The sequence below is a fragment of the Botryllus schlosseri genome, chromosome 3 (assembly GCF_051294905.1).
Source record: "Botryllus schlosseri isolate E-star chromosome 3, Bs_hap1, whole genome shotgun sequence".
NCBI lineage: Eukaryota > Metazoa > Chordata > Ascidiacea > Stolidobranchia > Styelidae > Botryllus > Botryllus schlosseri.
In genome coordinates this window covers 11,249,086-11,274,842 of record NC_137238.1, presented here as the reverse complement: position 1 = coordinate 11,274,842, position 25,757 = coordinate 11,249,086, and the positions used below count along the sequence as shown (strand labels likewise).

Here is a 25,757-nt window from a genome sequence, read left to right as displayed (position 1 = left end):
TTAAATTAGGTAACCTAACAATTTTATCAAGTAGCCAGCACGATTTGAGAACAAAAAGTTATTTTTGAAGAGCCCTAATGTGCATGTGTAATGCAGTGCGTGTCTTGTTTTATTCTCATAGGCAGAATTCTAGGTAATTGCTTCGACCTATCATAATTTTTCAACACTTGTCCGTGTGTCGTATTCTGTAATCCTTCCAGTGTGCATGCTTCTTTACCTTGATTGATTGACAATTATTGTTGCTTTGACTCAATGATGTGCTTTACTTTGCTGCAGTTTTTATTATTGCCTATAATGATTTTCAAAACTTGCCAACCTCTGGTATTTCTGATAAGTTGTGTATGTGTGGTATTCTGTAATCCTCCCAGTGTACATACTTCGTAGTCATCATATTTTTAGCCTGATTGATCAATTGATCGACTGCTTGTGATATTTTTGAGTCCACCTGTTGCTTTATTGTATGTCTTGAACTTGGGTGAGTGATTGATTTTGACGTGATTTAGAGCCGTTGTTAATTTTACTCGTTGCTGCTTAGTTTTTATTGTTGACAATTCGATAATATAAGCTTTTTGCCTGAAAATCAATCTTGTGTAAGTGTATTTGTGCGTCGTCTAACCTGTGGTAAGGAAATATGCAGGTCCAGGAGCTAGCTAGTATTCAGAGGGTTGATCAGTGGATAGTCCATGGATATCGGTCCCAACCGGACTTTGTCCCTACAGTGGCCAGGAAGTGACTCAGAAATGACTTGATGGATGGTCAGTGGTCACCCACTGGATAACACCAGGAGTCGACACGCTCGGTGCAACCGGATGGCACTAGGATGAATCTGGGCCAAATGACAAGTTATCCGATGGATATCCGCTTGCCGTAATGTGTTTGCTGGGTTACGCTGTTATGGACTAGATCAGGGGTGGGCAAACTACGGCCCGCGACAGCATTTTGTGCGACCCGCGAAGGCACCGAGAAACGTTATACAAAAGTTGATAAAAATTTGCATTAAAGAATCAAATTACTAGAGCGAATTGATATTACTCTTTATTGATATATCATATATCACGATTTTCCGATTTGCACAATCGCCTGACCTCCGGACCTTTTTGAAACGCCTCGGTTGCTAAATATCCAAGACAATCGAAAAGGAAATGGGTTAGTTCGGATCACAATTGTGATTTTAGATTAGAACTTTCAGTGTTGTACTTGAAAAAAACCGATTGGTGCGTGTTTTGGTGGATTCGTCATCTATATGCGAAGTTAGTTGTAAATCATTTAAAACTTCGGTCTTAACTCATTTATAATGAGTTGTCCGAAGTATTACAAAAAGCGGATGGGTGAAGATGAATGTTATGAAAAAATATTCAACTGATAGGTAGGCCTACTTCTGTTCCGGCGTCGATGGCAAGGCAATATGTATTACTTGTCATAATATGAAATTATTATAATGAATTTGTTGCTTCAATTCATTTAAGGTAACACTCTGGTATCAGCATTGTATATCCTGATGCTTGACCAAACGCGGAATCGACATATCCATAAGCCGATCTTTGTTCACGTGATCAAATTTCCATCCTATCCTAAGAATCGCCAAGACCTACTTCCATCCGTTATTTCTTACGAATTGATTGAGGATGGTGGGTTCATAAAATCTCGTGAATGTTTCTGACGCATGTACGTTATCGTCAAATCAACATTTAAATTGTTTTATTATAAATATGGATTATCTCTAAGTCTTCGGTTACTTTATATCAGGGGTTCTTAAAGTATGGGTCGCGAAGGGTAGAATTATTCGCTGCGATGGCATAAGAGCGATCTTTTAAGTATGTAATATTTGTTCAGTTTCAACGGATCTTTTTCGCGCCTCGCGCGATTTCCGGTGGATCGTTTGTTGTTGTTGCTGTTGTTGTTCAACAAACATAAAGGTATGACACTTACCGCCTGGTGGACCTTTGCACCATGGTCAAGGCCATTGCAAACGAAAAGAGAAGGTCGAATAAACGTTGGATCGTTTGTAGATTTCCGAGGACACTGTCTTGGGACTATCGGTCAATAAGCGAGACACGTGGAAAAGTCATTATAGCAACTTGGCTTCGTCTTAAAAAGATGGCGGCGAGATGCCACTAAAACACGGATTTGGGTCAATATAGTTTAAGAAACTCTGCTTTATATAATCGTATAAAACCTTGCGTTTTGATTTATAAATTCAATTTGGCCTCACTGCGCCCCCGAATGTAATTAAATGTTGAATGCGACCCGCGAGCTGAAAAGTTTGCCGACCCCTGGACTAGATCATGTAATATAAAAGTATTTGATAGAATGTCGGTAATCTTATGATTACTGCGGTTACACACCCGCCTAGCGTAATGACTCACAACTAGGGAGCATTTTTGAAATGTGAAAATAAATTAAAATTTTGTCAAATTTGTCAAATTTTTTAGATACAACCGGTATTTCGTTTGTATCGCAGATATTTGCACTGTCGATGAATGTCATTTGACATTTTGTGTCTGTATAGGCCTACCGTTATAGACGACCCATTGTCGGCTCATTGGGAATCATAAACGGCCAAATGAAACAAATAGGTTGACATGGAGTCATGCTCAACGTACCGCATTATCCTAACTGAGGCAGGATTGCGTGGGCATTGGTTCTTATATCAAGAAATGCATGATGAAATATTGTGATGTAGACAACATTATCAGAATGAAGCAATACGGTGGTCACCATCAACAACAGTGTACGCAGTGGTGGCCCTACGAACGGGGGGCCGTGGGCGAGACTTTCCGGGGGCCCCTATAAGCATCTAACCGTAACTTCAGAGAGGCTCCGCCCCCCAGACCCCCCTTTCGCATCTCCTATTATTATCTATCTTTCACCACGAAGGTTCGGTCAGGTGCTGGATTCAGCCATGTCTATTATTGCATGTGTGCAAGGATAGACTGCATCAAAACTAAGTAATTCTATCGCATGCAGAGTAGTGATGATTATCGGGATACGGGGCTTTTCTTAGACCAGGGGGTCCCCGGGCGACCACCCACCTCGCCCACCCCAAAAGCCACCCCTGAGTGTACGCACAGATTCAGTGTTGCCAGCCAACAACTGCTGCTGTTGAGCGTTCGTTCTCCATTGTTGACAAACTACTTAGTAAGGACAGACATCTTCTGCCCGAGAATGTAGGAAAGTATCTTTCGTTGTACTACAACAAGTTTTAAATATTCTTCATACGTCCAGATTTCGATGAAATGAAGTTTTTTCATGTAAACATTTGTCAATTTTTCAGTCAAAAAACTGTTTTCATGCCCAACTCCGTCATGAGGACAGGTAGTTCCATCCAGAAATGTAGATATGGAGTATAATTCTATCATTATGTGCGAAAACACCTATCTTACATACTTTAGGGCAAAATCTTGTCAAAATTAAGTTATTTAGGATAAAAAAATATCAAAATTTTCATTTTTTGTTCAAAATCTTCCGTTTTATAGGTCAAAAAAATCTCCCTACTTATACCTGTAACTCTTTCTACTTTACAGTGACAAAATAGATGCTATAAATATCTTGACCGCAAAATCTTGTTAAATTTAGTTTTTTAACGTAAAAATGTCCAAATTTTGATTATTTGGTAAAAATCTTCCGTTTTATAGGTCAAAAAATCGCCATACTTATAACTTTAACTCTAACTCTTTAAACTTTTGAAGTGACACAACAGATGCTATAACTACCTTGACCGGGTTGTGTAGTTTATACGTTATTGGTGAAGACATATATGTTCTTCGTCTACATCATAATATACTCAATACTGTATAACACAATATAATATAACTGTATTACATAATATTTGTAATCAAGCTGGTATACGGATGGATTTATCTCGGTCGTGGGCTGTACATCATTCAGACATATTGCAAGTAATTCGGAAAGTGACAGTTTCAATGAAGATTTTGTTGAATGCTGTTGTTTTCAAAACTGATAATACCCATGGATACGAATCTCGAAGCTACCAAGCTTCGCATCTCGATTACGAAACATCTAAACATCATACTCTACCGAACTCACCAACATCAGCCACACATCAATTATGATTTGAAAAATATTCGTGGGGAATATATACGATATAAAAAAGCGAGACATGATAAACAGCAGGGGCGGGCAACTTCTGCAGTCGGCGGGACGGATATGGGAAAATGAAGTAGGCCTACTAGCGCCTAGCGGGCCGGATTCCTAAATCGACCCTTACGGGGTGGGTTTATCATATATGATATGGCATGACTCCAAGACCGATTTCACCATGTTCAGACGCCCTCGCCATCGGGTACTACGTTTTTTGAAAAGCTGAGACTTTTCCGATGCATTTGTCACCTTACTGCAAAAATAAAATAAAAAATCGGAATAAAATGGAAAAATGGGTATCTCCTGAAATTTCCAGATATTTTCCGAGTGGGAAATATTGTCCGAAAATCTACCAGAACATCAGAAGTCGACATGTACGGTATTCTGTGAAAATTTCCACCGTTTCAAACATCAAAACGTGTTCTTGAGAATTTTCTGGGCGGGATTTGTTAATTTTGGTCACGCTTCAATGATTTTCAAGATCTAGGTCAAGTTAAAGTGCAAATTCAGACGGCATATGAGTAATATACTGGTTTACTAAGCCTGTAAATGGTTGGATATGACAACAGAAAGCATGCTGCGTTGTTTTATGCCATAAACCAGACGGTAGGAGTCCGATTGAGTCTTGATCATGAACTTAACCTTGATGACCACTCTCTGACCACGCCCATTTGAAAATTTTATATGTATTTTCCATTTATATCTGACGAACCGCGCGGTTTACAGCCATGGTTGACGGCGTGTTTGAAAACAGGCAACAGTGGCTGCGCACTGAAGCAAAATATTTCTCTCTCTGACGCCATCCTGAGGGTCCGCCTTGATAATTGATAGAGGGATAAAAATTTTTGGACAACAATTTTGTTTATTCAAACTGGTTAAAAAAAACCTATACATGTCGTGGGGTGTCGACCAAGGGTGGAATCGGTAGAGGGCTATACTCCGCCCACTTTTAAACTGGAACGGCCAAGATTCAAGTCTTGGTGGGGTCAAGGTGTGAATTTGAAAAGTGAAGGTCAATTCTGCAAAATATGGCCCCACCTCGTAAGGGTTAAGCTCGTATTTATCTTCATATAGGATCAATCGTAAACAATGTAAACTTTAAATTTGAATCATAGAGAACAAAATAGCATTTGACGAATATGTTACCGTAGTGTGCTTCAATAGCTTTTGAAGTCAATGATACATCTGTGGTCGATCAAAGTTATCAAGAAGTTCTTTGAACTCAGGCTGCATGTAGGACACAAAAAAGTACTAAAGAATAATTAACAATTACATTTATTTGCGCCCGAAACAAAGAGAGAATAACCTACAGCAACCATAATTTGATGTAGGTAGCAAGTAGTGGAGAATGGCGGCAGACTGTGACGATTTTGTCTCCTGTTCTTTTATACTATCTTCTGTTACTTTTCATTCAGTGTGCATGCCTCCTTTTTTACATCGCCTAAGCCAGGTGCATGGGTGTCTTATTTCGAAGACTACTCCAAGTCGTTTCGACACCTTCCTATCTTTCATTGTATCGCCCGTAGTCTTGTGGTGTATTGAAATGATGAAAATATTAGCAACAAATTGAATTGAATTGAATTGAATACTATCACGTAAGACCGAATCGTTCTGCGGGCAGCTCCAAATTCCTGTAATGATCGTATGGTGCGCGCTTCTGGTATCATGCATTGTAGCGAAGAGAAAGTATTTTTTTTTCAAATTTACCAAGATATCAATTAATTAGGCTTGAGTTCATACGTAAATACCAGCAATGCAGGCCGTCTCGTGTTGACGGACATAGATCCACTCTCGCACGCTATAGACACACGCATACCAAAGAAAAACCTAAAGTCATCAAAATTTGATATAGTAAGCAAGCAGTGGGGGACTGCTGCAGACCACGGGCCACAATATCATGTTAGAACGAAATCTGTTTGCTGGAAGCTCAAAATCACACCGCGGGCCGCATGTTGCCGTGCCTGATATGCAGGCGCATTGAGGCACACGTATATAAACTATCAATCTATTTTCTTAGTCGTCAACTAACTGCTGTTTTAGAACAGTACTATTTGCACATTTGAGAGAAGTTCAATCAATCAGTTTTATTATTATTTTCATCATTTCAAAACATCACAAGACTGCGATAAAATGAAAAAAGAGGAAGGGGTCGAAACAGCTTGAAGTAGCCTTTAAGATCAGACACCCACATTATAGCCTAGGCGAAGTGTAGAAGAGGCATGCACACTGAAGATGAAAGCACGTGCAGTAGTTTGTCGTGAATCGCGACACCGGTTTTCTGTTCTATGATGTTTCTGCAGCTATTGCTATCTCAGAGTCATCACTATACTAACAGTGGTTTTGCCAGGAGGGGGATTTTGGGCTTCGAGACCACTCCCATCTCAAACTTATACGACTGATGTATATGTTGAAAATTCATTAGTTATCGATATAATTAGAATTAATGAGTTGCGTGATAAGTGACTCTAGTGGTTAGTTGTAATTGTAGTGAGGATTTTCAGTTCTAGTTCTATCACTCTAGGTTTGGAAGTGTTGCGAACCACCAATTCAAATTGCAAACTGAAATCGAGCGCGCTCTACCGTAACGAAAGTGGTGTGACCCCTCTGCGTAACAGGGAAATATATATATATATATATTATTGAAATATTACTCCTAAACTTAGTGGTTTGGTCAGTTGAATATTATCATTTTACATATGCCATGATTTTATGTGGTTCTCAAACGTACCGATAGTTTATGAATGCGAAATTGATGATAAAGTACCAAGGATAACTTTTTTCAAAGTAAGCCGCAATGGTGGTGTGTTTCATATAAACGGGGAAATACGCAGAAGCGTTGCGACGATAATTTCTCAATGTGTTCGTGTGCCCAAAAAGTGTGTGTGTACGCGGAATAATGTGTTATGAAGTGAAGTGTTCAATACGACCTTGCAGATTTAGAGTGATAGTTGCGCATATAGGAAATCCATCAGTTTATACACTGTACAAGGATTGAGAAAAGCCAGTGCATTAAGACAATACCAATTGAGGGTAATGCAGCCTTTTTCGCTTGACACCATGTAACTAACCGTACTTGTAATGATTATATATAAATAATATGCAATTTTCCTTCCAAAGTAAACGTACCTCGTTGTGGTGCAACAAAAACCTCGCCCGCATTGTACGGGAGACACTGCACTGAATCAATATTTTTGACTGATAAGCCTGTTCGTGGATTGATCGATTGGTTGGTTAACAAACTAGTCGTGGTCTTGCGATGAAAATTTACGCTCAGCGTTGGTGACGATTTCCGGTGAATTATGTCTAATGATGCCCCGAACGGCGTGACTTCATGTTTAGATAGCCATTCTTATCGCACATATATAGCTATTAATTTACAGAAATTCAAACAGATTTTTATAGTGCGTAATTTTCCTTCTATATGATCTCACCGTCGCTTTCATCAACACCACCCAATCGTCCCATCCTTGGCAAGGTCGACCCCCCACCAGCGGCCGATGGCACCCATTTCGAGACGACTGCGCGTAAAACGTCTAAAGTTTGGTTTGCAATGCCTCAGAAACCTCAGAAATATTAAAGTTCGCATACCGCACACGAACGTTAGCACCATTCATTCCCACAGTACGCATAATGTAACACATATTTATGACTACGTAGACACTGTAGGTTTGCCAACATATTTCGTCCCGGCCTATGTAAATATGGATCAGTTTGACTATCAAGCAACGTCTACTGGCACATTGCCTAGAATTCCCAGAATAAAAATATGCAGTTCGATGCAAAGAATTGATTTCCACTGAGACTTGATGCTAAACGATCACAATAGTACCTCCGCCGTATTTAAAAGTTCCATTGGCTATTAATCAAAACTTGTCATTCATAAAGTTATGTTGCTATTTTCGTTGGGATTAGCAATTACAAATGGTTCTGCAGACTTGCTGACACGATTTTGCAGGCAAACCCGTTTTCCCGCGAGTCTCGCCTGCCTAAAAATTTCTGTACCTAATACACCCGACCCGGTGAAGGACACACAACTTATTGAGGGATGTATACAGAGCTGGTTTCCAACAGACGGTATATTCGGTCTGCTGCAGGGTACGACATTAAGGACACCGCGATGAATTCCCGCTTTTTGGATCAGCCGTGCTAGAGCAAGCGGTGAAAACGGCGTCTTATCCGATGGCTTGAGTACTACAGTACACCCTGCGCTTAGCGCCGACGTCAGTTTTCTAGCGGGGGTCGCGATGGGTGAGTCACACGGAGTCAGTACTGATACGACTCCAACAGGTTGTCATTTTTTCACCATAACAAACCGGTCCGATTCTGCAGAAATAGACGATTCGATTATTTTTGTACATTCTTCAGCATAGTAATACAGGTTATCAGCGGCGCATTGCACTTCGCACATAGACTGTGACATTGGTTTCCCATTCTCGAGTGTAATAAGTTCCGCTAAACTTTCCTTTTCTGAAATCATTAAATCACACCATTTCCGTAATATGGTCGCTCTTTCTCTGGCAGATGTCCTTTTCCACGACCGGAAAGCCGCGGATGCCGCAGACACTGCCGCGATTGCAATAATCTCGTCGCAGTCTGCCGCGAATCCCAGGATGCTTTTATCGTATGGGTTGTGAACGGGAGATTTGAATAACGGAGCTAGCCATTCACCGGCCACAAACGCTTTGTGGGATTTAAAAGGAGACTTGGGCGCAGGGCACATTCTAACTTTCGTGGTTCTCTCGAAACGCGCCGTGGCGGAAAACGCACGCAGACAGCCCGGTATTATCGGCTTGCTTCGAATCATGCCGTCTTAACGAAGTGTCATGCGTGCGGCATACGTCGCCATTTTATGTACGGTAGGAATCACGTGATTCGTGACATACTAACAACGCTGTAATTGTTTGATATACAACACGTGTTCGTCGTATTATAATCCTACCAATCAATCAACTAATATATCAAAAATTAATCAAATTTTGTTAGATCTATACTTCCAGGGTGTACGTTGTATGCTGTAATGTCGGTAATTTCGTAGTCTTCGTCTACTTGTTCATGGGGGTACTTGGCATTTACATGGGTATCGGACTGTCAGACATAACATAAGTTGTTACACTACAATGTAGGAGTAGGTATCATAATTATGTAACGTAAATGACAGCAGCCGTTGAATTACTAAATAGCTGATACAGGAAGATGAAGGATGCTGCAGTTCATTAAAAGTGGGAATTGATCACTAAAATCATGTATGAAACATTTTTTATCGTCAAGGGCTGGTCGAAATAGCCATCGTTGAAGCTCAAATATGCAAGTAAAATAGCGATTTCTAAGTATGAAAAAAGTATGCATTGTAGGGATGGTGTGAAGGTGAGGTTTACGTTCGCGTCCTGTGTGTGAACCTCAGAAATTTAGAGGTTCACGTTCACAAACGAACCTTGGTAGGTTCTGCACTGTGAACATTTTTCATATATTACACTTTTCACTTCATTATAATATCTTTGGTTGAAATTTATTGCATTTCAACTTATGGAGGCGACTCTGTACATGGCGCTGGCCGCATAAAAGAAATCAACACTAAACGAGCATGCACCTTGACAATCTCATAAAATTTACTTGCTTTGTTACAAACGTTTGCTCGAAATTTCCAGCTTTCCGTTTGTGAATATTTAGCGACTCTCTGCTGTGTGCTTGACCCGCTATCATACAACATCAAGAGCAAAATACACTACGTTTAGTCAGCGGATGATGCTTAGTCAACCAATCAATGAAATTGATATCGTTGTCTGATGTAAAAAATCTAACAGGCATACGGGGTTGATCTTGACTTCATATGTTTATTGTATCATAGAAACCGAATCCGTCCGATTCGGGTGTTGGCTACTTCCGCATAACTTGTTAATGCGGGGTTATATAGGTAGCAAGTATAGAAACCCGTTTTACACTCTGCTCAATATCAACGTAGCAATACTCATACGCCAAATACATTGTCAGGTCGGGGTTAGACCGTTAAGGCGTAAGCTCATATTCCCTTGCAAGTCCTATTCGAAATTGTTGGCAAAGCGACGAAAGATATTGATTTTATGGGAATATTTTTTCATTTGATTTCCCCAGTTTATACATTCGGCGACGTTTAAAACGTTGATATGTAGGCTACTTCAGCACTGTGGGATTATGGGTTCTAAGTCGTCGCTAGGTATCGTGTACAATGCACATTAATATAGGCTATCACTTCACTTAAATGTAAGGTTGGAATCAACAATATGACGTCACGTGACGTCATGAGGTTCCCGTTCGCTTTCACACAGAACCCTTCAAAAAGTTTCGCGTTCACACTAGCCTGAACCTTTCAGAGGTTCACACCATCCCTAATGCATCGTCAAGTAAATGTGGAACTAGCCTAACATTATAGCCGGTTGTGTATGTAGTACGAGTGGGTTCACGTACTTGACTCCAGCGGAAAAGTGACAGTATACTTCCTCACTTACCACCTCGGGTTATCGGACCATACGCAGACAACAATGTGTCCGCCAAAATGACATCATTCTAATTTGTCTTCGAATATTTGCGAGCATCGACTGTTGCCAAATGCATTTTCTACTCAACGTATAAATCGTGATGATTTTCTCATCCAGTAATACAAACTTATAACGCCAACCCACGCATTCAATTGGGATGGTTTATTTTAAGATATTGCGCTAGGAATTGTGTCGCTAAACCTAAAACCAAAATAATTCTCGTCAAATATCGCCTAATCAAGATTAATAGGTATGATTGGTCGTAATGATCATAAATGACTATGCGCCAATCAAAGGCAGGTCTCGAGAGCTATACATGAAAAATTCCCGGCGCGATGAATGATTAATTCACGCCAATCTGATGTATTGATTTTTGCAGGACGAGTATATGAAAAAACGATATAGTTATTCTGTTCAATTGAGTTTACCTCAGGTAATTAAAATTTCGTCAAATGGGGATTGGTAGCAGTTTCGAATTTGACAGCTGGCGACGTGAATATCTCCATATGTAAAATACGTGTAGTGAAAATTTCATCAATAATAACAAATTCTATTATCGTTGGTTGATAGTAAACTTGCTGTGATAGATATTGGCGTCAGTGTAGCATTATTACGTTTGCGCACGAAGATACGGTTTTTTTATCCATTTCAGACAAAAATCTGCAATCTCCAGATTTTCAGCATTGCAATATCATTTGGTATCCACCGACATGTATGACCTTCAACATCTTGGCTGTTTTAAGTCACCACATACGTGGATCACCTGCTGACGAGGAACCTAGACCAGGCTTCGACATGTAGGTAGGGTAGTTGGAGTCGAACTCGGTCGGACTCGAACACACAACCCATCAGTGTTGTAGCTGTGGATTACACGCTATCTCGCCTCATGAACGACGGTAATTTTTTAAATTCATCTGGGTAATTAAAATCGAGGCACTCAGCAAAAATCATTAGATTTTTACAAATCATGATGCAGATAGGATAGATACAATAATAAAAGTATCTAGAATACATTTCAATTTGAAGGTATAACATATGGGTAACAACTAATTTTCGACCGAAAACAACGGATTTTCCGGTATACACAGGACCGTAACTGCCGCACCCCAAATCCCCCAATTAAAGGTGGCCCGAGCTCGAAGGGAGCCCCAAAATATTTCGCGAATCAACATAAATGATAAAGTATTTTTTTGGAGATATAGGCAACTTTTTCGAAGTTTATTCGCGCTACGCGACATTTGATGCTGTTAAATGTCTTGATTATAGGGTGCCTTCCCCCAAGGAAAAATAAGCATGATTTTTAGAAAGGGGCATTTCTGTGTTGGTCATTACCGCGGCAAGGGGCTCCAAGACATATTTAGTTTCAGGTCATTTTAAATGCGACTCCGAGAACTGTGTCAGGACGATCGACAGCTAGAAATCCCTGTCCAAAAAGAACTGGCCTTATGCTAGCCAAAAACTTCGATATGTATACATATATGTTCAATAAGGGTCTTCAAAAATGACTTTTTTATCAAATCGTACTGGCTACTTGATAAAATTGTTAGGTTTCCTAATTTAACCCTACACACCAAATTTGGTTCAATTCCAACCAGTAGCCGCATTACTACAGTAGAATAAAGTTTATATTTATTATACAAAAATAAATAACAAAAAATTTGAAAATTTTTGAGCACCCAATAAAGTGTTAGGTTGTCTATGCAAACGATCTTCACCAAATTTGGTTAAATTCCAACCAGTGGAAGCGGAGTTATTGCCGTCGAAAAATTTGTATTACGAATAAAATGGTATTTACGATAATCAGAAGGCCGAGCAGGTGCGCTGTTAATGAATGAATAAATATTCATTCTTCATATCGTCCGTTACTATCACAGAAGCAGTTGTGAACACAGTTGGCTGATGAATATGTTTCTTCGAAGTTATAAGTTGGAACTGTAATGTAATGTCTCATCATCAGCAGAACAGACATATTTAGCAGGGAGATGCTCATCTGGAAATTTTAATTCAAAGAGAGAAAATCAACCACACATTCTTGCTAAATAAACTTTTGATTGCATTCTTCTCTACGGGCGCTCTCACTGGAGAGACAAGCATAGGTCTCGTACACGAGGTTGTTACATAATTGGGCAAAGTTGGGAAATATGAGTAACAACAGTAGCTGTGGGGCGTAATCTAGACTGCTGGTAGCATGAAAAAATGTTCGAAATCACCATCTGAAAAGTGAAGACGGCAAACTTTTTGTTCACATAAAGCGCCCAAACCTTTTCTTGGGATTGCTATTATCAACTTTTTCCGCGTGATAGGATCACTTGGAAAACTAAAGCACGAAACAACAATGCTGCCTTCTGATTCATCTTATGCCTTTCTTTAACCAGTTCTGAATCTTCTCGGAACATACCATTTACAACCCATTTTTATACTGTAGCACAGAGGTCTCACGCGGCCCGCAAGAACATTTTGTGCGGCCTGCGACGGCATTTTGGAATTCCAAGTATTCGACAATATATTCTAATGCCACTTATCTTTTTTTTAGATAAAATAAATTAAAGTTTACCGCATCAAGCGTGAATAGTTGGTCTACAATAGTAAATTAAATTTTCACGATGTTCACGAATGCCTGTCTGCCAGGTAGGTCTTATAAGGTAGGTAGGTCTTATAAGGCCTACTTGGAAATTATACGTTAAATATCCTTACTATTGATGCTGCGGCCCGTGGCGTCATCAAAAACTAGCAAATTGGTCCGCGAGCACATTTGAGTTCAAGACCTCTGCTGTAGCATTTACATTATAGTGCTACAATAAAATGTTGCAATGAACATGATCAGCGTCATTGCTAACTAAACAATATTACCTTCACAAACCTGAACCTAGGTAGTGTAAATCGTACATGCACCTATACACTTCGCAAAGCTACACCAAGATCCTGGAAATTCTACAGCTTGCAGGGATTTCCTTCACTTCTGATCGTGTAAGAATAAAACTGATCACACATGTAAACAAAAGCGACAAAAGCTCACACCGATTGCGGAAATCATATAAAGGACAAGCCCTTCCTTAGCTTTTGACAGTTAATCGCGTATATGCATGAGCCGGCTTCGGGTCACTGAGCATGACGTCACGAACTTCGTGACCCATTCCGAAGTTCTAGAAATCCGTGGAAAATGTTATCTAAACTCCCTCCGTAGTCGCGCGAAGCCAGAAATATTTTTATGTCTGAAAATTTATTTCGTCGATAATATTGATTGTTTCATATATAACGATCAAATATTTATCCATTCTTAGCCCACGTGATCAGATCAAACGATAGAGCTGACGGAGTGGTGTCTTTTAAAATTTTGGGCACAGAATGGATGATGATACATCTTCCGGTTTTTATTAATCACTTTGTTGCATGTTGTTCTTTTTACCTCCGATCACAATTGTAAACATAGTCGAAATATATATATTGGAATCGGCCAAACGTAAGAGAAAAACTTTCATTCGTAAGACGGACAGTATTCTGTTTCTTTATGGTGTTCATAATTTTCCTCTGCGGTTTGCATTTATACGGTGGGACTTATATTAAACTAATATATTATAAACGAAAAATCCAAGCAACCATGAAGCAAGTTTAAAATCCCTCAAAGCAGGGTTTTAATGACTCGAGTCACGATTTTGTGATGACTCGATTTGACTCGAGTCATTTTCTCAAAATACTGAAATGACTCGCCTCGACTCTAATCAATTCGTGTATTGACTAGACTTAGACTCGAGACATTGCGCATGACTAAAACCAAGTCATATGACTCGAGACTCAGATGGACAAGATCGACATTTCACTGTAATTTGGAAGAATTGTGAAGTAACCACACTATTGGCATTACGTCTATTGATACTGGTACTTGAAAGTGCGACCAGAAATTGCCAAAAGTGAGGAAAATTAGTATATTATAAATGCGAACCATTCGATATCACCAAACAGAGTTATAGAACAGTTATGTAACAATACTTTTGCTGGAAATTGAGCAGACAACTCAATGACTTGGAATACCATGACTCGGACTTGACCATTTGCTGGCTGACTTGACTCGGTGGTGAATTGAAAATGACTCGACTTGATCCGAGTCAAAATTATAAAAGTAAGATCGACTTATCACTCGGAGCTTTGGGACTTGGTTACAGCCCTTGTTTGTTTGTTTTTGAGGTATTGATGGAGTGCGTCGACTACTATGGCCATTTGCACCAGGTCAATTTTTAGCATCTTTACTCCGTAGCTTTAGACGTAAAGCACGGCTCACTTCCAGGCTTTGATGAGTCACCGCTGACACGGATGACACGGATGATATGACGAGGAGGAGCCTGTATAAACCTCCAAACCTTAGATGAGTCTACCTCACTCGGACTCGAACCCACAACCAGGGCTTTGGAGCCGGAGCCGGAGCCCAGAGCCGGAGCCCCGGAGCCGTACATGTTTACCGAAGCTAGAGCCGGAGCCGGAGCTCTACATCAAATTCAGCCGGAACCGGAGCTGGAGCCAGTTATTTACGGGGTAGCTCCGGCTCCGACGCATTTCATAAGATGCTATTATATATGCAACAACCATATCTGATGAGTTCACATAATTCAACAGCAGGCCTTCGCGAAATTAAGAATACTTTCCTGTTTAGCGCTGCCTTTTCCGAATAACCATATTCCTGGAGATTTAACAGCAGTGCAGTCATATGTTTAATGTTCAAATCTCATACACGAGTGCCGAACCACGGTATGCGAAATATGCCTGTGAATATTGTGGGTATTCGGTATACCCGCAATTTCATCATCACCGCAACCTTGTTAACCAATTGTACGGTTCGAAAATAATGATCACTATGTATTACGCGAAATGGGAGAGAGGATGAAAACGTGATTTCGTTGCACATGTCAATATGACGAGCACAAGTGTGTGTGTGTGTGGACAGTGTTAATGAGTATGCAATCATGCATGCTAATTGGAATCCATTACTGCACATGATCGTAATTCACTCCGGTAAGTATCTTCGAGCGTAAATAGGGGATGGCAGAAGAGTAGCCCAAAACGCTGTTACACTCAGCGAACAATTGCCGCGGTGCGAGCTACTCAATGTGATGTCAGGACCCCATGGTATTTTATATTGGAGTCAAATTACTGATTGGATACGCGATATCCAATTTGTAATCATCATTTTCGTAAATTCATTCTTGATGTCTGCTTGATACTCTAGTATTCCCGAATTATCGCGCACTGTGACTTGTAAATTTGCATACTGCATAGTTTAATTCGTTATGGGCATGACGCAATTTGCATGGCACAGTGTTCAATTCTATTATTCGATTCGTTTCAACGGGAACATATTATATTCCGATAAACTTGATCGAGACCGGATGGACTGGTAACGAGTGTACCAATATCGAACGTCAAACCATTGGTCATTTGGTTCAACTCGAATTTATATTGATAACGTCGTTGTATCCGCCCATATTGTTCTTTCTACAGTTACAGTTGAATAATAATCGCACATTTAAAGATTGGATTGAGCTGTATGGCTTAATGTTTACGAGTACAGTGCCAGTGTCAAAACGCCGCGTCAGAATTCCAATGCTGTACACTGCAATGACACGGAGTAAACTACGTCATAGTGCAACTATGATAATATCTACAATTGACAAGTCTTCATTATGGCGTCACAAGCCGGCATGGCGGCACCTATGTCTTCGTTACTGCATCCGATGCAGTGGTGCCACTCCTAGTGTTTTAACACTAGGTCTAGTGATTTTTCGGTCGTCCTAGTGTTCTAATGTTTTTTTTCGCAAAATTTTTCTAATCTAGTGTTTTTCTGCAACTATGCATATAATGAATATTCTAACGTTAGATTACTAAATTATACGCTAAATTTATCGCTAATGTGGCGATTTGGTGTCTCTGGCTGTGTTTGTTATCAACAATTCTATGTGGTGGAGCAGTAACACGCAATTATTACGTAACAGGGTGCGCTGTGAATCTGTACTTATTAGCGAAAGTCTCTGAAAAAATGAAGAGCGATTTCGCTCTGATGCTCTGTCGTTTCTTGTTGAACTCAGGCTGCAGATTCGGGCAAGATTTTCATTTGCCGAGACAGACGGACAGTTTTATTGAACAAAATTGCAATAAAAATACAATTCATGCTGCAGCGATACGATTCTTCGGAAATCCCGCGGATCACCCAGCCAGCTGCATTGCAGGAGTGCTAATTAAGCATTGTTCAATTCGAGTCTCGTGTCATCAATAAATATTAAAAAATGGAAGCAGGCCGAAGAATAGTAAGAAGAAGAATAGTAAAATCAGTCATTCTTCTAGCTGTGCAATTTCCCTCTGTGATATTATTTGATGAACTTTAACTTTGGCAAGATCGCAAAATGAGCTGCAGGTTATCAGTCAATGCCCTCCAACAGAACTTTTGCAAAAATTGAAATCTGTGCACAATGGATTCGGTGAATCAAAATTCCATTTACTGGGAAAGCTCATGACGAATCTCTTGGCATTCGTGGAATTGGAGTATGCTGCACATGGAAACCTCCCTATTTTTTTGGTTGAAGATGTGCGGTAGAGAGCAAGATGCCCCACAAAAAATACTTATGTTTGATGGATGGTGTACATTCGAAAGAAACTTTTTATGATGCCGCACAATTCGAAAGCGACAAATTTGATTTTTAAGCGCTGTTGAATTCGTTTCATTAATTTTCGTTGAATAATCATGCATATGTATCGAATTCATGGGTACAACACTTCTTATCTGTGGATTTGTACCTTGGTCATCATGATTACTTGGTAACGGCAAATTTTTCCCGCAATTTACTAATCTAGTGTTTTTTTCGCCAATCTAGTGTTTTTTCACGACATAATCTTGTGTTTTTCCGTGAACCTAGAGTGGCAACACTGATCCGATGTTACTGACGGCTGACAGAGTCTAGATTACTATAGATGAGCAACCTACAGGTAAATTAGTAATCTATATCGACCAGGGGTGGCCGACCTTTTCGGCTAAATGGCCACATGAAATTGACGGACGAGTGCACTGCCCACTAGCCGCACCAGGTGCGTAAAATTTTCAAAGTTAATAATATTACTACTTGGGTATATTGCGGGTCGAATGTATACAACCCGCTGGGCTGAGTTTGCAAGAACAGGACTATTCGGCATCTCGACATATCATATCGAAGATTTCCGCTAATATACGACATCGATATCGAATATTTCCGCTAATATACGACAATCATTTTGTGCCTACATTTCATCGTCGACGATCTTTCTGCGAGCGCAAACGCAAAAAGACTTTCTCTCGTAATTGCGAAGATAGTTAGACTCAATCGGCTAAATCAGGCGTTTTTTCACTTTCAGGTGGGGGTAAGCTACAAAGCAAGAAATCGTGTGACAATTAAACACGCGGAGCGTGAAGAAAAATGTTACTACTTTCTTTAGTTTATTGTGTACGACGATTTACTAAAAATGTGACTGGACGCGGTATCTGTCAATGCGTTGGAACTGGTATTTTAGTCATCAACATCCCAAGTGTCGCGGCCAGACTAATCATATATTTGGTTGGCCTTACAAGATCACAATCTGAGCAATTCAATTTCGATAATATAACAGAATTTCGATAATATAAGGGGAAATGAGCTCGCGGGTTACTCAAAACCTTCTCGCGGGTCACACATGGCCCGCAGGCCGCGGGTTGCCCACCCCTGATATAGACAGACACCTTAGATAGTTTTCAGAGCCGGAACTGGAGCCGGAGCGATGAAAATAATACGGCTCCTGAGCTGGAGCCGGAGCTAATGTATGATAGAAGAAAGCTCCGGAGCCGGGGCTTGAGCAATGCAAATTTACGGCTGCTCCAAAGCCCTGCAACAACCCATTGGTGCTGCAGCCATGGATTATACCACTGCGCTATCTCGTCACTTGATTACAACCCTGCCTCAAAGACTTGGAAACCAATTCGTCAATTCGAATTGCATATTGAAAGTCGCCAACACACGATATTTTAGATAGGTGTCGAGTGCCCCATAATTATTGTTTAACGTCCTACGAATGCAGGTTGGCCTCCTCTGGCCTGTCGAAATGAACAAGGCTGTAACGTCCTTGAAATGCTAAATAGAGACCAGGGCTCGATATAGCCGGACCACCATGTAGCCCAGTGGTTCTCAAACGCGACCCTCTGGCTACGCCCCAGCAATGATGTACACTGGGCTATTCATAATCATATCGCAGAAAGTATCAATTCAATATTTCTGAGCTCTTGTGGTGGTTTCGTGAAGAATCATTATGGACAGATATCGCAATCGGAACTCACAAAAGAAACCAAAATGTCCATTACCATGGATGATTGATATCACAAAATGATTCTAACTTACACGCTACATACCCCTACCTAGAGCCTGAACATATTGTATGACATTGCACATCTGGTCACCATGTTCTGAAGTATATACTTGCATGTTTAATGCGATAGCTAGTCATCGGTCCATTTTATTTCGTATCCGGTACAACCCTGTAGCCGTACACCCCATCTTAGTGGTACACCCTCATAAAATTTTGGTAATCTAGGGTGTATGATACAACTGGGTGAAGAGCCCTGGAATTGATGATTGCCGTTAAGAATATTTCCTCAATGGATATTCCAATCAACCGTAAATAGTTTATGCGCCCCTTCTACATCCTCCGATGCCGGTTTCTATATGCGCAGGGCCTGCCTGATCGCTGATCGTTGTCATTCGAAAATTCCAATGGTCCAACGTTTATTATTATCGATCAAAATGTATAATCGATCCGAAATAGAATCATTGAGTCGCAGCAAAAACACCAAACAAAAATGGTCGAGGAACGTTTTCTACAACCGCGTCCGAAATAAGACGTGGCAAAATATATAACTAATAATTAAATTTCGAAGATAAATGACCCGATGGAATTTCGATCATTACTGATTTGCGTAAACCAAATGAAAATCGACACCAATATATTGCTTCACCTGCGACGCTGAAAGGGAATTTTTTTCTTCCATTTTTTTACTGAATACAAGACTATATAGGTTTTCCACTCATAATGGTTGAGATTAGCTAATCCCACCGTGAATGAATAGAGCAAGCTCACGCATCATCTAAAAAAAGTTATTAGCCTAAACAGCTACCGGCAATCGCCAATCATAAATTCGACTGCCACATGAAAATGTCTATACTGGCAATCAAAACAACATGATACGATATCAGACCTCGTAAGTAGTCGCTAGGTAGATGAAATGTAAAAGCTAACGAATTTTTCATTAATTTACATGCATAGTTTAAAGATTATTTCTTCACGCTTTCGTGGACAGCACAAACAGTTGCCACGCGACTAAGTTTCCTTATCTCCACATCAGAGGGGCACAAATACATTTTGTCATGATTACTACTCTGATATGCTCAAATGAACATCAATAAAAGTATAGACACTGATCGTAAGCGATGTCAATCCTACACGCGTCAATATTTGCAATCCAATCAGAATTGTCAATGCAAACGACTTAGCCATATTATACATGGCAGTTTGTGTGCATACTAATACATACCAAAGTCGAATTACGTATGCAAAAGAGTATTTTGCCATTTTAAAATGACATTCCTGTAAAATATTTAGAATTTTCTCATTTGAAATGAAGCTTCAAGAATTCGCGTTTCAGCTCAATCCATGTCTACGACGTCTCCTCTGTTTCCTTCAATCACGTTCAGTTGCAAGACGTCGACTTGGGCTAGAGATATTTCTGTAGATGAACCTAATGACCAATATTTCTCTCAGCACAGGAGTGATGATGTTATAAGTCAACATGCTGACCTCCATTCCTCCATTGACGGACCGATACTGCCAGCCATGTGAGAAATCTTCTTTTCCAGCTCAATATGCGATCAGGCATGTCGGAGTATAGGAATGGATTCAGAGCGCTGTTTATCGGGAGAATAAGTAGGCCGGTTGGGAGATAGGCGTCCGGCGGGATATCGATTCCTGGAATTATGTATCAAAAAATTGCATTACTTTAATCGAACATTTTGTTCTCAATTTGTGGAACAGGTACCACTCAGTGAGAGCTTTTCAATGACGTGTTCTGCGTAATATCTAAAATGTATGCAAATCCCACGATGAATTAGATCAGATTTACAACAATTTCACGTTGGTGCGACGCGACGTCACAGCGGATATACAACAATGAAACCAACCCTAAAAAGTTCGAGAAACAATAAATAAGACGTCATTTCGTCTCCTTCAAGCGTACACAAAGCGGTCAACCAGTCGACTACTTCTATCATTATGTTACCCTTATATAACTACGACTTACAAATTGCGGGTTTGCCATTAAAACTCTAAATTTAGGTTAATATCGAAATCAATGAATTTTAACATCAATACTTTCTTTTTCATACCGCTGCGCGCTGTATCTACAATCTCCAAGTTGCATTTGCTCCCTGTCTAGAACTAAATCTCGAAGAATTTCAACAAGCGGTATTGACCTATAGTTGAAACAAATGAAGTTCTTGGAGAGTGACATTTCTACAATATTGCGTCCAATTCTTTTATAGTTACAGAATGAATATCTCCTGTCAATAACGAGCAGAAATGACATATGTTCGATCACAAACGTTGCTGACATATTCATATCTTTAACTGAAATATTACCTCTTTACATAGTGACTATGGTGTCCTGAACCAAGTTTGCATGGATCGGATTCTTCCAATAGCATAAAAACTGCAACATTTTCGAAATCACCGTTTGTACTATGCATGTCATTCATATTAAATAATTTTCATAATTCAACGTTATCCAATAGAAAAATTTTCCTGGTCACACTATATTTATAGATTGAATTTATTACTAGTTGACTGTCAGGCAACTAATTTGTATTTGCTTCTTAACCATATCTCCAGCGCCCCCATCAGGGGGCGATTTGGATTTTGAAGGCGCGGATACGCTCAGGAGGCGGTATGGAGGCGCTGAACAAAATAGACTCGCAGTAGATGATGTAGCAAGGGCATGTCATTATATAGTACAACAATAGTTCTATATCTCCCTGAGTTGTCATTGCAAACTAACGTTCGACAAAATATGTCAAATCAAAACGTTTTTAGTTGCGCTCATCGCGAAATATCCACAGACGATATTTTCATGAATACAGTGGTTTATTGTAATTCATGTGAAATTAATCTGGCGTAGTCAAATGTTGGAATGCTAATTCCCCGTTTAAGCATTCCCGTCACGCTGTGATGAAAATATTAATAAACATATGCTTATACTGAGAACTCGGGTTATTTTTCACAAAATGTTTTGAGCTAGATGTTGTTTCCTGCAGCGCACTGTGTGTCGATATCGAAATGAGAATTTGAGAATTGGAGTTTTTCGTTGATAATCCTCGGATTATCCACCAACCAAGGATAATCCGAGAAATATCAACGAAAATCTTCAATAACTCCGCTTCTACTAGTTGGAATTGAGCCAAATTTGTTTTGTATGGTCTCTGAAGATAGCTCAACGATTTCATGGGGTTGGCAGAAAAATTTTAATTTTTTTTAATTTTTCTGTTTAAATTAAAAAATTCAATTGTATCTGCGAAGCCCTATACTTGTTCGAATTGAACCGAATTTGGTGTGCAGAGTTATTTAGGGTAACCTGACAAATTGATAAGTGAACGACTAAAATCCAGAAAAATAAGTTATTTTTGAACAGCCCTAATGAGTAAGCTAAATTTGGTCATACTAACCTTTTCTTTATTATGATTAATATATAATATATAAGTAAAATAAAAAATTACGGAAATTTAAATTTCTGCAAAATTTGAGACACTTCAGAAAAAATTTTGGTATTTTGGTAATTAATTTGGAATACTGAAACGCAATACAGAAAAATTTTAAGCTAACTAAAACTTTTGCAATACTTTTGTTACATGGTGTTATGGGAGCAAAATTAGTGATCGAGACGGATTCCGACATGCAGTTCAAGCTAAGAAAAGTAAAGGATTACGATCAGAAATTTATCAAATTTGCTACGTTTTGATACCTGCTAATTGCAGGAAGCCCATGATGCAGACTGGAATCCAGCAAAAGAAATCAGACGCGAGAATCCTGGTTAGTTTACGTTGCATTGCAGCATTTTTCTCCTTCAGTCTGTCGCAAGCTGTCGATGATTGCGCGATCTTTCTGTTGGTGGCTTTTCTGTGGAATGCACGCAATACGAGAAATATCTCAAAGTATAGAATTATCATTAGGCAGCAATTTTGAACGAACAATTTGTTGACTCTTATTTTGCACTTGATTCTGGCAAATTTTGGCGTGTCCAATAATGCCGCTGCTGGCTTCTTTTACCACGTCAATTTTTGCTCAACGACATATACCAAAAATATGCAAATTTTCACCAATTGGTCCATATTACTGCTGCATACCATATAGAAATCCACACTTTGTCATATAATAAGTTATATAGCCACAGCCAAGTAACCAATTGAAATATGTATTGGTATCGATCCAGGCCAGTGGTTTTAAAACTTTTTTGGACAAGCCCCTTATATGATTGTGAAAGAATTCGCGACCCCCTTATATTCATATCACAAAATGCAACCAGAATGCTAGCAATCCCAGCTGATAGTTTGATGACATGGAAAGTTATGGCTGTTTATGAGATAATGTGAAATTCAGACTATACACAGGACAATCACTATGAATCTTGGGCAAATCACGCAGAACGCAAAAACATTTCAGTTGACCGCAACTTCGCGCCCCTCAGATGATTTCATGCCCTTTCATGCCCGTCTTGGATGTAGTAACAATTGAACACTCAGTTAGTATTCGTGAATGATGCAGAAACATTGAATTGTTGCAGAGCTTCTTGGAGGTACAGAACTTCAATATACAATTAAATAGTATATTCATATTGAAATGAACCCGAATATTTTCGGCTGACACTCGTCAGGGGTAATCGTCAGCAACTAGTGGAGAATTGAAAAGAACATTGTATATCAACAATCGTATCACAAAATTTGACGTCACCAGCATGAAATTTCGAATGAGAGAGCGTTCAATGTATGTACTATTTTTAGGTGGCACACAAACTCCTTTTGTTGACAGAGTTTTGCTTGGTGTATTTTGATAAAAGTTGATTCCAAGGCACACAAATGGAATTGTGAACGGCATCGCCCTACGATTCTGCTGATCGATCAAAGGCCATTAATTCTCCCAACGGCAAACATCTGTTAGATAATCCGATTTGTGCGAATAATTATCGAGACGACCGATTTCGAATCGTAGGGCGAATCGTTCACAATTCCATTTGTGTGCTTCGGAGTCAACTTTTATCAAAATACACCAACCAAAACTCTGTCAACAAAAGGTGTTCGTGTACCATCTGAAATAGTACATTGAACATTGAACGCTCTCTCATTCGAGATTTCATGCTGGTGACGTCATATTTTGTGATACGATTGTTGATATACAATGTTCTTTCCAATTCTCTACTAGTTGCTGGCGATTACCCCTGACGAGTGTCAGCCGAAAATATTCGGGTTCATTTCAATATGAATATACTATTTAAGTGAATTGTTGCAATATCACAAGCACAATTGGATCATATGTAACGTCTTTCAATGGACCATTACAGACTCAGTATATATAGTGTAGAAATTGTTATTGTCACCAAGGAACATTGATTAATTCTTGTACATGCATTTCACATTTCAGGTATTTTAATTTTAATAGATTCCAACGTCCGCGTTTACATTGTTAAATTGTATTCCTCACAATACATGCCCAGGACCAACGCCAGAATACGACTTAAAACAAAGGGAGCATAGAAATATACAAACATATTTCGTAGATAGCGCCACTATTATAATGGTTTATAACTTTATTCAACCAGCCAATCATCGTAATTTTGCCAATTCGCCAATTTGCCGATTCGAATAGTGGTGTTATTACAATAGAGCCCATTACTTAGGCTTACCATACGTCCTCTTTTAAGAGGATTTGTCCTCTTTTTTGACTTTTTTGAAAGTGTCTTTGGAGGACGCCCTTTTGTCCTCTTTTTTGAGATTTTGTCCTCTTTTTTGAAAATTTAGGTCACATATAGAGCAAATTGCGAGTGATATGCCGCAAATTTGCAAAGAAGTGACGCTGCGGCGGATATTTCGGAGTGAAAAACGGTGAATTTAGCTCTGAGCGAAAATATTATTATTTTTTTTTTAGTCATCCACCTGGCAATGTGGAGTGAAAAACGGTATTTTGAGCACTGAGCGGAAGTGATGACTTTTTTTTTAGTCAACCGTTCACAAAGTGGGAAAAATTCACCGGTTTTTGAGAATTCTACTCCGGTTTTGCATCTTGCAAATTTCTGAAAAAGTGTCCTCTTTTTGCATTTTCAAAATATGGTAAGCCTACCATTACTATGGTCCTATGATCCGTAATTTGATGTAATGTACTATCACGTATACATGTTTGACAATAAAGTATTCAAGTGAACGGGCATGGATTTGGAGAAAACATTTCAGAAAAAAATGCCCGGTGCGGCCCGCAAATAATCTGAAGGTTTGAATCCGGCCCGCGATGCAAGTTGAGTTTGACACCCCTGCTGGTCTACATTCAAATATCATCATTAAATTAAGAGAAAAATGCGCATATCTTGGAGATATAGGCATAACGGCGCCGACGATTACCACGCATTGAACAGGATTATAACTCCAAGGTGGGCCACGGCACATTTTCAAACCGGAAAATGGGCCACGTCCAAGAAAGGGCTGAGAACCCCTGTTCTATGGTGTATATTACTCTCCATCACTGTATAATATATTGCTGCACCTTTTTATTTTGTATATGAGGGACCTGCGTTTTATATTATATATCTGTGGTAATATGTCTTTTTCAAACTTAGGGGTACATGGAAAACTGTATGTAGGTAGAAACCAAATACCTGTACAGTACGATGTAGCAGACGAACATGAAGACGAATGCCAGGAAATTGAGCATTAGAAGGATGAATGAGTAGGCCCATGATCCGTCCTTGTTTCGATCCGGGAAAAACGTCGGGAGGCAGACCGTGTGACTTTATTAAATGTTGCTTGTCGTTCTGATTCACTTTTGTTTTGAAGATCGCAGTGTCATTGAACC

At 39.6% G+C, this 25,757-nt stretch overlaps 2 protein-coding genes across 2 annotated transcripts in view; both read right to left on the bottom strand.

Annotated features, from left to right (window-relative positions):
- LOC145434831 (lutropin-choriogonadotropic hormone receptor-like) overlaps window positions 1-25,757 on the bottom strand; it is a 509,016-nt gene that overhangs the window by 371,638 nt on the left and 111,621 nt on the right. The gene's annotated exons all lie outside the window — the stretch shown is intronic.
- On the bottom strand, window positions 20,398-25,701 carry LOC145434867 (G-protein coupled receptor GRL101-like). The gene is made up of 3 exons (XM_080312113.1): window positions 25,561-25,701; window positions 22,663-22,817; window positions 20,398-20,618 (listed from the first exon to the last, which is right to left on the bottom strand). The coding sequence occupies exons 1-3, from the start codon at window positions 25,614-25,616 to the stop codon at window positions 20,431-20,433; spliced, it is 399 nt and encodes a 132-aa protein (XP_080168239.1). The 5' UTR covers window positions 25,617-25,701; the 3' UTR covers window positions 20,398-20,430.

Coding starts and splice junctions, on each gene's coding strand:
- LOC145434867 (XM_080312113.1), bottom strand. CDS start 25,616: ATGCTCAATTTCCTGGCATTCGTCTTCATGTTCGTCTGCTACATCGTA. Junction 22,818..25,560: donor TGCTACATCGTACTGTACAG/GTATTTGGTTTC, acceptor TGCATTCCACAG/AAAAGCCACCAACAGAAAGA. Junction 20,619..22,662: donor GGGCTTCCTGCAATTAGCAG/GTATCAAAACGT, acceptor ACATAATTCCAG/GAATCGATATCCCGCCGGAC.